The sequence below is a fragment of the Sceloporus undulatus genome, chromosome 2 (genome assembly GCF_019175285.1).
Source record: "Sceloporus undulatus isolate JIND9_A2432 ecotype Alabama chromosome 2, SceUnd_v1.1, whole genome shotgun sequence".
NCBI classification, from domain to species: Eukaryota; Metazoa; Chordata; class Lepidosauria; order Squamata; family Phrynosomatidae; genus Sceloporus; species Sceloporus undulatus.
The window spans coordinates 156,994,296-157,010,334 of record NC_056523.1 but is presented as its reverse complement, the minus strand read 5'-3'; the positions used below and the strand labels follow the sequence as shown (position 1 = coordinate 157,010,334).

At 39.7% G+C, this 16,039-nt stretch overlaps 1 protein-coding gene across 3 annotated transcripts in view; it reads right to left on the bottom strand.

Moving 5' to 3' along the window:
- PITPNC1 (phosphatidylinositol transfer protein cytoplasmic 1) overlaps window positions 1-16,039 on the bottom strand; it is a 177,431-nt gene that overhangs the window by 78,837 nt on the left and 82,555 nt on the right. For all 3 annotated transcript variants that reach the window (XM_042454823.1, XM_042454825.1, XM_042454826.1), the window contains exon 2: window positions 12,267-12,415. In XM_042454823.1, coding sequence (XP_042310757.1) covers window positions 12,267-12,415 — 149 coding nt within the window. The remainder of the gene's footprint in view (window positions 1-12,266; window positions 12,416-16,039) is intronic.

Below are 16,039 nucleotides of genomic sequence, written 5' to 3'. Positions count from 1 at the left end.
ATAATAATAATAATAATAATAATAATAATAATAATAATAATAATATCCCTTACCCAAAGTGTTGAGGATTAGATGTATTTTGGATTTTGGAGTTTTTCAGATTTGGGTATATTTATATACAGTATTATGTCTAATGGGATATTATACTGGGAGATGGGATCCATGTATGTTTCATATGCATCTCATAGACATAGACTGAAGGTAATTTAATGCACAATATTTTTAAAATAATGTTGTGCTGCTGCATACTGAGCTTCAGCAAAACCCTGAGACCACTATGCCTTGTATAATTCAATAATTCAGTCATTGATCTAAACCTTCAGGATTTCCAAGTTTCCTTGAGTTGGGGGTCAGACCAGATGCTCTCAGGGTCAGTTTGGGGTTTTGGAAGTCCAGAGAAAGGAGACTCAGGCTCTACTCTGGACATTTCTCCTGAGAATGGACTCAGGTTTTCAAAAACAGTCATTTCTGGATTTTTGCAACAACAAAAAAGAGGTGGGTCTGTGTCTGTGATGCAGAAAGGCAAGAGGCTTCCTTCCAGCCTTGTTTTTTCTCTTTTTTAAAAGACAAATAGAATAAAATACAGTTAGCTGGCCCTTTTTCAGCATGTCAATGGGGATGCTTTGATGGAGAGTTCCTGCATGGCAGAATGGGGTTGGACTGGATGGCCCTTCGTGGGGTCTCTTCTAACTCTATGTTTTTATGATTAATTAATATATGGAATCAATCTAAGATGATGAATCGTGGCTGTGGAGTCCTATGGCCCTGCTCCAGGCAATGCTAGACTGCAGGCCCCATCATCCAGCAGCACCACAGACTGATGGGAACTGCAGTCTAATAAGGCTGCACACTGCAGAAATAATCCAGTTCGACACTGCTTTAATGCTATGGAAAATCCTGCGATTTCCTGACAAAGAATGCTAAATGTCTCACAAAACTACAATATCCAGATATTGTTGTTGTTATTTTCTTATATCCCGCCTTTCTCCCAATATACAGACTCAAGGTGGTGATTTTTCCATAGCATTAATCTATAGTATATCTTTCTACAATGCAGATGGACACCTCCATTACATAATTTGTTGAGGATGCTTTGACTGGGAGTTCCTGCATGGCAGAATGGGGTTGGACTGGATCAGGGCCCTTCTAGGGGTCTCTTCTAACTCTATGATTCCATGATTCTGTAGCACTCTGAGCCTACTGTGATTTTAATTGTTTTTAAATGTATAAAGGTATAAAGTCTTATAATGTAAGCCATGCACTGATGGACTATTGCACTATAATTTTGTATTGATTGATTTTATACCCTGCCTTTCTCCCAAAATAGGATTCTCTTAAAGGGGTTTGTTTAATATAAAAAGAAAGGAACGTATAATGGCTTGGAATTAAAAATTATGATAGATAGATAGATAGATAGATAGATAGATAGATAGATAGATAGATAGGTCTTGGAATTAAAAGGTGTGTGTGTGTGTGTGTCTCAAAATTAAAAATCCCTCTTGGAAGTGGGAATGAAATGTGTGGATGCAGCCTGGGTTCGTAGCTCAGCTCAGATGTTGGAATACAGTGTCTCAAAGCATGAGCAGAGTGCCTCTGAGCATGAACAGAGTGGCTGCCGCTCATTGCTTGAGCAGCTGCACTTTGCTTTATCGAGCTGAATTTATCTGATGTAAACACCCTCAGAGGAAGGACTCAGTTTGCATCTGCACTGAAAAAATAATCCAGTTTGATGCCACTTTAATTGCCCTTGGCTCCATGTTGTGAAATGCTGGGATTTGTAGTTTGTTGTGGCACCTGACAGATGACTCAACTACAGTTCCCAAGATTCCATTGCACGAAGCCATAACGGAAGTTAAAGTGGTGCCATCAAGGTGTCGCGGGTAAACGCTCGACCCTGTTTTTGTGTCTTGGGGGGGGGACTCTTAGCCTCTCAAAATGGTGGCACTTAGTCTTGACCCCCCCTTCCCAAAATCCTGGCTACGTCCTTGGCCTTAGGGAAAGGCAATGGCAAACCTCCTCTGAATAAATCTTGCCAAGACAACCCTGTGTTAGGGTCACTGTAAGGTGGAGTCTTCTTAAAGGCATATAACAAAAAACTTGAGCTACACATGATCCATCACTCTTTCCTATGGAAATGTATAGCAGGAGGAGACTGATAGTAATCAGGACTTCACTGAATAATCCTCAGTGTAGATTTGCAGCAGAAGAAATCCTTTTGGGATGCCATCCCTCCCTTCAAGCTACTCAGCATTAACTAGTTTTTGCATTCATTGGTTATTCATCTCTAGAGCCCCTCCTTGCTCCTGGGACTGTGATCCCAGCCAGTTAGGATTCAGGTTGTAAATGTAATGATTTCAGTTGTAGTCAAATTTTGGACCTTATCGCACGACAGGTTTTGCAGCTCCAATCCAAAGTCACTCCTGGTCCAACCATGAGAATTCACGTTAAAACATGATAGATTATCACACATAATTGCTTTCTATGGGGAGCAGTTCCAAGCCAGATCCAAAGTCAGTCCTGATGTAGGTGAATTAGGTAACAAGCAAATTCACAAAAATTGTTTCCAAGCTCACTTTGATTGCAATCCGAGTTGGTCTGGGGTGGAAGGTCACCCCGATCTCACCTCCAGTGACCCCCTGCATCCCACTGCTGCATCCTCCTCCTCTGAAGACTAAGAACGGGTGAATAATGATGATCCAACTGGACTTAGAATGGCTTTCAGCTCATAAATAAATGTCAAGTTTCTCAGAAATTGTATAAGCTTAATTTCAACCTGAATCGAAGCCACATGCAATAATAAACTGTGATAGGTTTGGAGGTTCACCAAAAGGTAGAATGAAACCTCAAGGAAAAGGTTCCCCTCTTTGGATATACTGAATACCCTTGAAATTAGTAAACAGGGTCCATCTTCAGAACACACTGGTGGTAACTCACATATTAAGCAATTTCATTGATTGAAAGAGAACAGTGCATTTAGCACAACACTTTCAATATCAACTTGTAACTGAAACTGTATTGGATAGTGAAATATAATTAGCACCCCATAGGCATCTGAAAGGATGGCACAGAGGGCAAAAAATGAGCATTCTGCAGGAGATAGCTTAAAATTGCTTGAATTTCCTAATAATGAGTCATCGGTCATGTGAATCATCCTGATGTGAAATTTCTGGCCAGGATAATTTTTATCTTCATTTTTAAAATATATGATTTTTGAAGTTCTTCTATGTGCAGAAAAACACACACAATTCATCTTGCATTTTTAGCAAGGATATCACTTTTACATTTATATGTATTGGACCAAATCAAAGGGAACTTGCTCTGAAGATGCCAGCCACAGATGTTGGCGAAACATCAGGAAGAAACTCTTCTAGAATATGGCCACATAGCCCGAAAAACCCACAAAAAACTATGGATCCCGGCCATGAAAGCCTTCGACTTCACATTGCTAAGAATTGCCCTGAAAGAGAAACAATAAGGGAGAGTTCTTCTTAACAATCATGTTAGAAATAATGTACAGGAAGCTTTCATGGATGAAATATTATATTATAGACAGATTTTAAATAAGTAGCCATGTTAGTCTCTTGCAAGATAAAAAGGAGGAAGGGAAGAGTAGAAGACAAAAAGAATCCTAAGAACTGGGTTTATATCTATAAAAGCTCATGCAAAAATAAAAACCAATTCATCTTAAAGGTGCTGCTACATTCCTCCCTGCTCCCTTCTCCTCCCTTCCTCCTTTTTTATATTATAGACAGGAGTACTTGTTCTTCAGCACAGGGCAAAACATTTTTTTTAAGCAATGCAACAGTTTACTCCAAAGAAGGATAAAAATGAGGAAGTAAATACATGTTACTTCACCATCAGATTTGCTCAGGGCGTCATGCATAGTTAAAAGAACTGGCACTTGCCCAAGGGCAATGCCCTGCAGAAAGAAAACAAATGTGATGCCAGAATAGTTTGTTGCTATGAATGTGAACACTGCAAAAGAGACAGAAAAACTGCAAAAGGGAATATTTCCTCCTCTTTGCTAAATGTGACCTGAGGGCAAACAAGAAGGAGATGGATTGGGAAAACTCTTATGGCTATCATCAGGCTCTACATGCAGGTACCATTTTTCCTTTCCAGAGTGAAGGAAACATTCTTTCCTTGAACAGGATTAAGATAAAGCTGACCGCAAAGGCATTTCTGGTCTTGAGTCTTATGCCAGCTGGAACATGTATATTGGATTTCACAGGGTTTAAAAGTGTTCTCTGCGTTCATTCTGTACAGGCGCATGGGAAATACACACACACACACACACACACACACACACACACACATTTAAAGTATAAATTTCTGTAAGTTATAGGTCTAGCATTATCTATATGCCATTTATTTAATGCCAGGTATTAAAAATATATATGCAAGATATATGTATCTTGCACTTTAGAAACATTGTCTGTTTAGACATTTCTCCACTAGAAAGGGGAACTAAAGCCATTTAACTACCTTTTGTCAGTATACATTCTAATCCAACATGTTTTAAATACATATCCTGTTTCACTATTTTTTAAAAAAAGAACTAAACATACAGCCTCAAGGTTTATACCTATCTATATAAAGATATGTTGTAGTTGTTGTGCATCTTCAAGTTGTTTCTGACTTATGGTGACCCTAAGTGAACCTATCATGAGGTTTTCTTGGCAAGTTTTTTCAGAGGGGGGGTTACCATTGACATCATTTGGGGATGAAAGAGTGTAACTTGTCCAAGGTCACCCAGCAGTTTCCATGGCTGAGCTGGGATTTGAACCCTGGTCACTAGAGTCATAGTTAAACTTTATATATATATATATATAAATGTACACATTTTTACATATATGAGTGAATATATAACATCATGCAGTGTTGGCTGAAGAGGAAATTTTGTACATGAGGAATGGTTACAGATATATCTCTGTATGCATATTGATTTTGGCATTTATCTCAATCAAAGTCAAGCCACTTTTTGTGATGTTGGAGATCAAATTTTAATTTAGAGCTGTCATACTTAGCTTATATTTTGTTTGTTATAAGCAGGATGCTTATCCAGCTACAGTTAACTCTCACTGATAGAAGTAAGAGAGATATGGAGTCCAACACTTTCTAGAATTAGAGGAATGCATAAACAGTCCTTTCCTGCTTTGGCAGCTTTGGGGGATAATGCGGGTTATAGTACAGCACATTGGTTTGTGGGGCACCAGGTCAGTGAAAGATGGCCTGTTAAAAATAAATTTGTTTCAGTATGCCGAATTCTGCTGAACACTGCATTTTCTAAACTTTTTTTCTCTGAGCTCAATGGAAATTAAAAGAGCTTAATATTGTACTCCAGGTAGGTATATCTTCCTGGACATAAATATGCAGTCAAGTGGTGACAGAGACTTGGAATGAGGTGTGGTAATTCTGTGGAGGCTGATTCAAACATTCCAGCTCTTATCTGTTGGAAATTAACCCTCACAGAGCCTCAGGGAGCATATTGGCTTAACAAAATTTTCAAATGGAACATGGAGGCTAATGGTAGGAAAGAAAAGAGTCAGAGATGTCAGGATGCAAAACAAGCCACACAGCAGTGATGTAATGGGCACACTATTGTTGTGCCTACTTCCAAGGGGTATAGGCACATCAGAGTTCAATAACTGTAAATAGGAGTGGGAGCAAATGGGTTATCCAATAATCTCCAGCTAGACTGGAGCGGGTAACTGCTGGGACTCTCCCTGTAAGCCAAGATGACTAAATTGAAATTGCCATACTGTGGCCATATCATGGAAAGGCATGACTCACTAGAAAAGATAATAATTCATGGTAAGGTAGGCAGCAGGAAAAGAGGACCATCTCATTCTAGATGGATGGACTCAAGCAAGTAAACTGGGGCATGGGACAGACCGCCAAGGAAGGGCAGTCTGCTGGTGCCCATTTTTGCTCCTCAGGGACGTCACAACCCACAAACGGTGCACTGCCACTGCGGAGCAAAAAGAACCTGGAATTTCTGGGTTGCAAGTACGCCATTGGCACACCTGTGCCGTAAGTGACATGTGGCGCTGTGCAGACACCGCACGGTGCTTACATCACAATGGCGGTGCCCATTTCCATGGGGCACTGCCATTGTTACGCCACCGCCACATAGTAGGGTTGCAGGACGTGCGGTCGCTCTGCCCTCGGGCAACCCTACTACATGTCCAGGCTGGCACAAAGCACTGTTCTGGATCAGGCCTAAGTAAACTACAGCTCTGAGTTTGCAAAATCTGAGCAGGGCTGTTGAGAGCTGACTATGGAGATCTCTCATGTATAAGGTCATCATGAGTCAAAGTGAACCTGATGGCAGTTAACAGCAAGGCATAATATGGCCGAACAAGGGCACACAGCATGGCAATATTTCCCCATGCCTTCTAGGCAGCATTGTAGGAATTGGGAGCAAAATAATATTTTTTTTGGGGGGGGGGATATGGCAAAGGAAATATGGGTGTCAGGGGTACTTTGATTGTGCATTCCTGCATAGCACAGGATTGGACTGGATAGCCTTTGAGGTCTCTTCCAATTCTATGATTTTATGAGTCTATGAACAACAACAATGGGAATGCTGTAGGTCTGGAGGCCAATTTACTGCCCCTTGAACTCTCCAGGGGTTTCATGGGCTGTCAAAAAGTCCAAAGCAAAAGCAGAAACCAAAAACCTGAAAGTGGCCAGAAGACTATTTCTGGCCTTGAAAAAACAATTGCTTTTTTAAAAAAATATATTAAATTGTGCAGCAGTCCCCCATAAACTATTTTAAAGCTGAACTCTTCTCAGAGAGGTACTTCATCCTTTTTTTGGCCAGAAAAAAAGGTTGTTCAAGGAATCCTGATAAGCCCAGAGCCATAAAAACTGCATTCAAGGTCCACACTTTGCCCACCTATGCAATATTTAGGGGGGAAAGCAATAGAGGACTTACAAATTGAACCAGTCAAAGCATCAGCCCCCATACATCACCAAGTCAATCCTGGAAGATACATATCCTGTAGTTTAACAAAGGATAGAGCAACAAGGGAGTGGAATCCCCACATCACAATCTTAACCATATTTCTGCAAGCAATTCTCTCTGTGTTGGAAGCCAGGCTGACTGGATGCACTCACAGTGTATATTGAGGAAATCGAGACAAATACAATCCTTGTGTCAGACAAGCTTTAATACCTAAAGCAAACATTCTCACTGAAAAGGCTGCAGCTGCTAATTTGGGAGTTTGGAGCAATTAATCTGCTTTACAGATTCCACTCTTTTTAAAGAAGTAATTTAGCTTCAAAGATGACACCTTTTCTCTTCCATTTTACAGTACAGTACACATCAGGAAACCTGAAAGACTGTGAGAAACATTAATTAATTAGCTGTCTTACATCTTTTGACTGAACGTTGAGAATGATCTTCCTCAACTTGGGTAGGGATCCTTCAACTTTGAAGATTTCCTTAGGGCTGAACACAAGTGCAATCCTGACTTGAGCCCCCCATATTGCAAGTGTTTCCCCAGGTAATAAATCCTCATCATTCCAGGCATGCACTGATGTGAACAAATAATGGCAGCAGTCCAACAACCCTTCAGCATAGCGTAAATATCCATATGCTGAGATACACTGCACCAGAACTACAGAACCCTCATGGCAGAATAGGACCATTGCACAACACATGTCAACGAATGGGAATTATCCTGAACACAGGTCAGCAAGTGCCCAAGGAAGTAAATAGGAGATGTTGATTGGTTGGTCCAGTCCACATCAATTATGGGTTATTTGAGCAGGATGCAGGGAGAATAACAAGAGTTGTCATTAGCCAGTCCAGAAGTTCAAGTACATGAAGCAGTAAGGAGTAAACAGAGCAATCTAAAATCTATTCAGTCCAGGGTTAAGAGAAAACAGGAACACATGCCAACAACCAGATAAAACAGCTGTCAGAACTCAGGCTGGGAGAGAACTGCCAGGATATTTAAGGGTAGTTCTGTCAAGATCACTAGTGTCTAATTAGTTTGCCATCTAGTATTTAACTTGTGCTGGGCAATAAGCCTCTCCCTCTTGAATTTACTGAAGGACAGGGGCTTGTCTTCTGAGTCTGCAGCCTATGCCATCTCTTCAGACTCTTGGAGAGTGTCATCATCAGGAGTTGCAGCTTCCTGGCACTCTACCCTTTCCGCCAGGGGATGAGTTATGACATCTTCATCCTCTTCATCTGAGTCCAGGGAGTGAGTTATGACCAATGATGTTGTACAACTCAGAACTGCAATCTGCAATGTTGAGTGCATAAACTTGATGTGGTAACTTGTTGCATTTGCAACTCTGCTTCTTCCACTAGCAGCCAAATATGGGTGTTGATCTGTGGCATATGTGCATGTCACTAACACAGTGGCCACAACAGTGTGTGAGGTGGACCTTTACAGGTTGACAGAAATGATCACCGATTGCCAAGCTTACTCAGAATTCATTCACATGAAGACATACTTTTATTTGTGTATTTTCTCAGTAGCTTTTTCAGTAAACATGCACAAGAATTTGTACAACTCATAATTATCAGTAACTCTATATGAATTCAAAGTGATCAACTGGAATTCCACAGCCTTCTATGAACTCTGGAGCTGTCTGCCCCCAGCACTGTTCAGTCCACCCCCACTTCACATATATGTCTGGCTCATAAGTTGGTTTCTGTCCTATGCATTCCAAGCATTCTTGGCACTTATGATTGCATAAGCATCAAGATCTGTAAATGAGATGGATGAGTACCTAGCCTTTATTTACACTCACTAGTTTCCCTTGTCCTTTCCAGAGTGCTCCTGGTATATGGGTCAGAACTCAACATTGTCATTCTCTTGACATCTCTGATAACTCAGTTATGTAGCCCAAAACTCTGTTGGTGTTTTAACTCTGCTAGTTTGTATAACCATATGAAGATGAACCCCCAAATTTTAAAAAGTGAGGTCAAAGCTGCAATTGTGTCATATTTTGGACACATCATGAGAAGAGAGGACTCATAAAAAACAATAATGTTGGGAAAGATGGAGTAAAGGAGAAAGAGAGGAAGACCACATGCTAGATGGATAGACTCTATTAAGGAGTATGAATTTGCAGGAACTAAGCAGAGCAGTGGAAGACAGGGAGTCTTAGAGACTGCTGCGCGCATTATTACATCCGCTCGCTGCTTTGATCACGTTTCTCCTCTATTATCATCCCTTCACTGGCTCCCTTCCATATCCAGTGTAAGCTTCTGTTGTTGATTTTTAAAGCCCTGCATGGGCTGGCCCCTCCTTATTTATCAAACCTTCTTTCTCCTCACCTCCCACTCGTGCCCCCTGTTCTGGTAATCAAGGTCTGCTGTCTCAGCCTAGAATTTCCACTGCCCCATCGCGGATTCATCCCTTCTTGCTTGCTGCCCCTCATTCCTAGAACCTCCTTCCCCCATGAACATGGCTCATCACTTCTTTAACCAGTTTCAAAATGGAGTTGAAGACAATATTATTCAGGGATGCATTCCCAGGCAATTTGTGGTTGTTATCAAATTGTTATTTGCTATCTGCTTTGATATGTGAGAGTAGATGTTTTTAATTTGTTGTTTGCTTATTTTATCTAATGCAATATTGTATTATATATATATATAGTTATTATCCTGTAAAATGTATGCCATTGGCAGGTTTAATTTTTCTCAATTTTTTAATTGTATGTTCATCGCTGTGTAAATCTTCAGTGCTATATAAATAAAGTTTAATAATAATACAGTGCGCCCTTGCTTTACGCGTTCCAGACTTCCCTGCATAAAGCAAATTCCACCTATGCTTGAGCCCCATTTAAATGAATGGGGCTCATGCCCATGGCAGTGCAGTGGCGTGGCGGCACGTGAGCGCCATAGGTGCACACCCCATTAATCCCTATGGAATGCACTTCCTCTTCTCCCTGTGCAGTTTTCAGCATATGCTGAAAGCTGCATAAAGTGCACCCGCGTATGACGCAGGCACACTGTAATAATAATCCACAGGGTCATCAGGGGTTAAGATTGAGTCAAAGGCGGTTAACAACAAACAACAAAGTTTGTACATCATATTAACTTGCCTTGCACTGTGTGTCTATTTTATTATTTTAATTTTCTTATGATATCAGTGTGTTGTGTGTTTTGAGTTTACATGGTTCATGTTGCTCTTACACTTCCTTTGGATGTTTAAAAGCAGGTGGCATAGAACCAATACATGTAGGTTAATTAGTGATGAACTTTGAACCAGGTGGAAAGAGGAGGGCTTTTTATGTACTTCTCTGGCCCATTCCATATTCCAGTACAAGGGAGATCACCAACTCACCCAGTCTTCAACAACTGGAAGACGAAGTGGTAAAACATTCAATGGTAAAATGGTCTCAAGACTTACAATGTTCGATAGACTTAGAATTGTGGGAAAAGTCTTGGAAAGATACTAAAAAATTTACTGTCTGTCAAAATTATAAAGAAAAATATACAAAGTTGCTATACAGATGGTATATGACTCCTGTTATGATTAAGAAATTGTATAATACTGCAAACAATGTGTGTTGGAAATGTGAAAAGCATGAAGGATCCTTTTTCCATCTTTGGTGGGAATGTAAGATGGCAAAAGAATTTTGGGGAAACATACATAGATTAATGGGGAATATTTTACAAATAGAATTACCACTGGACCCTCGTTTAGTTTTGCTAAATATGACTGGTACTTTAGAAACCTTAAAGCTAAAAGAAAAATCATCGCTGATCTTGTATATGGTCACACTGGGACGTATTATTTATGCACATTTTTGGAAAAAGAAAGAAATACCTTGTGAAGAAGAATGGATAGCCAAATTGAGGGAAGCAAAAGAAATGGATATTTTGACTGAGATGATGAGGAATAAGGATGTGGAAAAGATCTATAAGAAATGGGAATGTTTAGATGTATATTGTGGATTCATAATGCCATAGATTTGTAAGGCTTGGTGAATTTCAACCTGTTGTTATTACAGTTTATTTGTCTTATTTTATCTTCAAGAATTATCAACAGATTTGTAGATATAACTGATTTTGTTTTTTTTGCGTTTATTTTAGATGTATAACATTGGTGAACTTTTTTTGAACTGCAGATATGGGAATATAGTCTTCTAAATTATATTTACAAAGTATCATATTATGTGTGGAAGTACTTTTAAGTGGAACAAAGACCGACATGGTCACATAGTATTCGATGCATTTATTTGTTATGTTTGTATGTTTTTCTTGTTTGTAGAATGTATTGTGAATTTGTATTTGTGTATGTTATAATAAATTTTCTAATTAAAAAAAAAAACCTCACCCAGTCTTCTGCACCATCAATGTAACCCTAGATCCTGGGGAGCACTAATGGCAGCAGTTCCTGGACACCACTGGGTGGGATGGATATCTGCATTCATGAAACGGTGTGCTTCTCTAGGTACAGACTATCACTGTATTCAGTTCCCCTGGCAACTAGATTTATGGAGACTTGCTTACAAATAATCCCCATTTTAAAGTCACTTCAAGGCATCTGCATATCTTGAGTCCTAGCTGGTCTTTTACATAACTGATTTGTCATAGGTGTCATTCTGTAAATTATTAATCTATATGGAAAGTTGAAAAGGTCCTACTCTTCCACCTCATGGTGCCATGGAGGGGACCTTGGGCTCTCAAAAGTTTTGCCAGTGGAATGCAAGCTCTGTCTACCAGCTGGTTAGGCTATGAACACAAACTTAGTTGCACATTGTATGTCTACCATTTAAGGAAGTAAGTACAAAAATGCTTATCGCAGAAAGTTTGCCACAAGGTGATCAGTTGGCCAGAGCTGTAAACACAATGGTATGGAATAACTGTGATCTGCTGCACTGGAGATCTTACCCACACTAATGAAATTACAGACCTTCAAGTTATTCAAATTATGAGATAGTTAATTTTTGCTGACTTCTGCCTCACATGCAAATTGCTGAATTAATGAGTTATGGAAGCTCAAATTAACATGCACTGTATATGTGAAACACAACCAATAAATACTGTCTTAGTGATAAATGGAAAAGAAGAAGGAAAATTTATTATTTTCAAATGCACTACTCTTTTTCTGTACCAAAATTTCCACTGACAAATATTGGATACTAACACACTAAATTTGATTTCAGTGACACTGGTCTTCCATCTCTATCTTGTTTGCCAAACTGTAGAATAATGTTTTACTTCCAAAATACATATGTACGTTTAACAGTGATGCAATGGATGTAGAATGGATGGATATAGAAACACTTGCCTGTTCAGATAAACTCTTTTTTCTGTCAGTTGACCATTGCCATAATTTGGATCTTCATAGGGTTCATTCTGCACCACTTCTACACCTTCTCCACGATCACTCTGCTCATGGCTGTGCTTGCTGATCATATACAGCTGTCCAATTCTGTACTGCAATGCAAAAGAGAAGCAAATGAATTAGCTTTCTGCTAAAGCTTCCAAACTCATGAAGTACTCACTATGATAGTAACCAGCATAACTGGAAGTAACTGATGAGGAAAATTACTAACACCAGTGAGATTATGGTAAGTAAGATGTGTTTATAAAACATTTTTTACACAAACCTTTGAAAAGTATTTAAATTGCAGTATCATAAACACTTTAAATTATTCAACATGGAGCAGTTTCCCAAACATGGGGAAATTACATTTGATTTGGCAGAGGCACAGGCGCAGCTTCTGAAATTTGACAGTAATTCACAAGTGCAGTGGGCTAAAATATGCCACCATGATCATACAAATTGGTTGTAGATGTGCCCAGTTGCATCTCTGGATGAGATCTGACAATTCTTTTTATGTGCAGCTGTGTCCCTCTGGCCCATATTCCATAGGCTACTCTACAATATCAATCAATCAAGAATATTTCTTGATTATCTGAAAAAATTAAAAGTGTTAAATGGATAGGTTCCAGCATTGCAACCTACATAACACATATTTCTTCTTTTTTTTAAAAAGGAAGAATTAAATGACTAAATTATTATAAAGGTATCTTGAAAGGACCTTGAAATGCCTCTGACTGTTTTGGTAAATACTCTGTTTTTGGTTCAGGTCCCTCAAAAGATGCATAAGCAGAATTGTTACAGCAACTGAACTAGTTTTAATGATATAAAGCCTAACATAGTTTAATAGAGGATTCTAATTGTAAACTACCCACCTGAAGATTAGATAAGTGCAGAAATTCAGTATTTACTTACTTTCAGAATAGGCTATCATTTCAATTTAACTAAGTTAAATACATTTTTAGTGGAATTTTTACAGGTCTGTAAGAATTTCAGAAGAAAATCAGCTTGTGTGTTACAGATTATAGCAAAGCCTTTGATTGTATAGATCATGAAAAACTATGATGCATTGTTCTTAAAGAAATGGGTATACCACAACATTTGATTACCCTAATGCAGTGGTCCCTCAAACTTTTTTCAGCTACCTTCCCCTTTCATCTTGGGTGACAACCCTAGTGCCCCCATCCATATTTCTCAATAGTATGTCTATTGTTCTACTGCAAATTCAAAACAACCAATCTTGGCTGCTGCTTCCTTTGGACCCAGTCACCCTGAGAGAAGCAACTGAGCAGCTGGCTGAACAGCAACTGAGAAGCCTCTTGCTTATGCCACCCCTTCAGCAAAGGCCAGTGTGGGTAAGTAGCCTCTTGGTCATTGCTCAGCCTGCTGCTCCAAAGGTGACCGGGTGAAAAGGAGAAGCTTGTTCCTGGTGAGGAAGGACTCTCAAGCATTCTTCATTGGAATGGAGAGAGATGCAGTAAGCATGTGTGTAGGGAGTTATAGAGGCCACATGCTCTGGACTGGACACTGGTGTGGACTGGGAAAGGGAGATATTTTAACTACAGGAGCCACTCCAAAGTGAAGGAGTCTTTCCAAGAACCGACCCCAGAAACTCCTCCCTCTCCTTCCCCAGAGACATGTCTTCTCTACAAAGCTTCAAGTTTTCCCTGCACACAGACTTACACAATCATTATTTCTTCTGTTACCTCTTCTCTCAGTCTATCTGATGAAAGAAAGCATGAGAGCAGCTCTCCACCATAATTCTAAAGGCTTCTGTTTCTCTTGTCTTCCTTGCACACTAATACTTTGACTGAAGCCTCCCCCCCTGCCACCCCATTTTCCCTCACTGCTGCCCCTTTCCAATCACTGCCCCCCAGTATCTTTCCACCACCCCCTAGGAGGGCATACAGCCCACTTTGGGAATCACTGCTCTAATGTATAACCTGTATTCAGGACAAGTGGATGTCATCAGGACAGAATACAGAGAAAGAGAACGGTTTCCAATTGGCAAAGGGGTCGGGCAAGGCTGTAAACAAACTCTATTGTATGCTGAATGTATCATATGTAAAACTGGACTAGACTATGATATGCAGATGCCATCATGACCCAAGGACAGCTGTTTAACATAAGGTGATTTGGACCATAAGTTGAAGTTGACTTGATGGCAGTTAACAACAACATGACTAGAAGTAACTGAAATTAAACATTAACCAGCTATTTCTGCAACTTAAGTGATTTTTAATTGTTCCTTTCCTGTAATTCTAAAAGTAAATGAAATTGCAAAAACCAAGTCCTTCTGTATTTCATGCATAATCCAGTGTAAAAGGGGGGGGGGGGTTGGGGGGGGGGGGGATGTAACTTAACACAATAACACCTTAACAACACTAGAAGCTGTAGATCAAGTTTATATGACACTTAATGTTTGGAACACACATTTCAGAAGTATTCTGTCAATTTACAACTGAGATGATGTAATTACAAATAACAAAGAGCCTGCAGCACAGTCCTTGTACTCAAAAGTGCTACCTAAGAAGCTGGCACTTATACAGTGGCATTAACCCAGTAAACTGTTAGATTATTATTTTAAACTCTGCCTACCAAGATCACATAGGATTTTATTATATCATGAATGTAATCATCATAGGCAATTTGTCACAGCAGAATACTTAAGAGTTTGTGAATCCTTTCACCTGAGAAGATGTTTTTCTCTGCTAAATTGCACAACAAAGATTAACCCTAGTACTGAGCCTCAACCTCTGTGGAAGCCAAGGACAATTCCATGACTGACTGCCAAACATATTTTGTTAGTATACCACACAAAACAGCACTAGTATGGAATTTTTTCAAATTCCAGGAAAGTGAAGACAGGCAGAAAGATTAGAAGTTTGCCTTCCTAACAAACCCTCAACAGAAGGTTTCTAAATGCAAGTTGCTCTAGCTGTAATATGTTAGATTAAAATGTTAATCAAAGAAGAAGGCCAGGTAGAAATGAAAAAAGACAGTTTCCTGGGCCATTAATATTAATTCCCCAAATGTCCTAATTCATTAGCATCTTTCAAATGCCACACATATAAATAAGAGGTGAATAAAGTGCATTCCGTCTACCATATATGGACACTGGCAATGCACAATTCTGATCCACTTCACCCCCCTTCATCCTTTGCCCCTATTGGACTGCCATTGGAGGTGTCACACTTTCCCTTTTTTGCATTGCCACCCCAGCCTCTATGTTTTAAATGCCCACCTGCACTGGTGCATTTATATGCCAGGTTAGGGTTAGGATGAAGAGCTCCTTTGGGACCAGTCTTGCATCGGGGCATTTATATGCACTGTCAAAAGTGCGCACTTTCCTGCCTAGTGAGGATTATTTCTGCTTCTTTTTAGTTCAGCTTTTCTCCCCTTAAAGCAGCTGCAGTGCTGCTCCCAGCCGCTTCTGGGGCATGCATGATCTAAATGCCCCATCCCCCAAATGGCCTGAAACTGCTTCTTTTGACCCATCTGTTTGAGACCAATATTTCTAAGGCACAGGTGGCTACAGTTTTGGATGATATGGGAATTATGACTCTACTTGGTGCTCATGTTCATTCACTTCCCTTGTATTGTTTCAATGTGTTATATGTAGGATTCTCTTTGAAAACATTTAGAACCTCTAGTTAATCTAGCATAAGACAACTAGATGGCTACCTGAGAGTGGACAATATAATCATAGAATCACAGAGTTGGAAGAGACCACATGA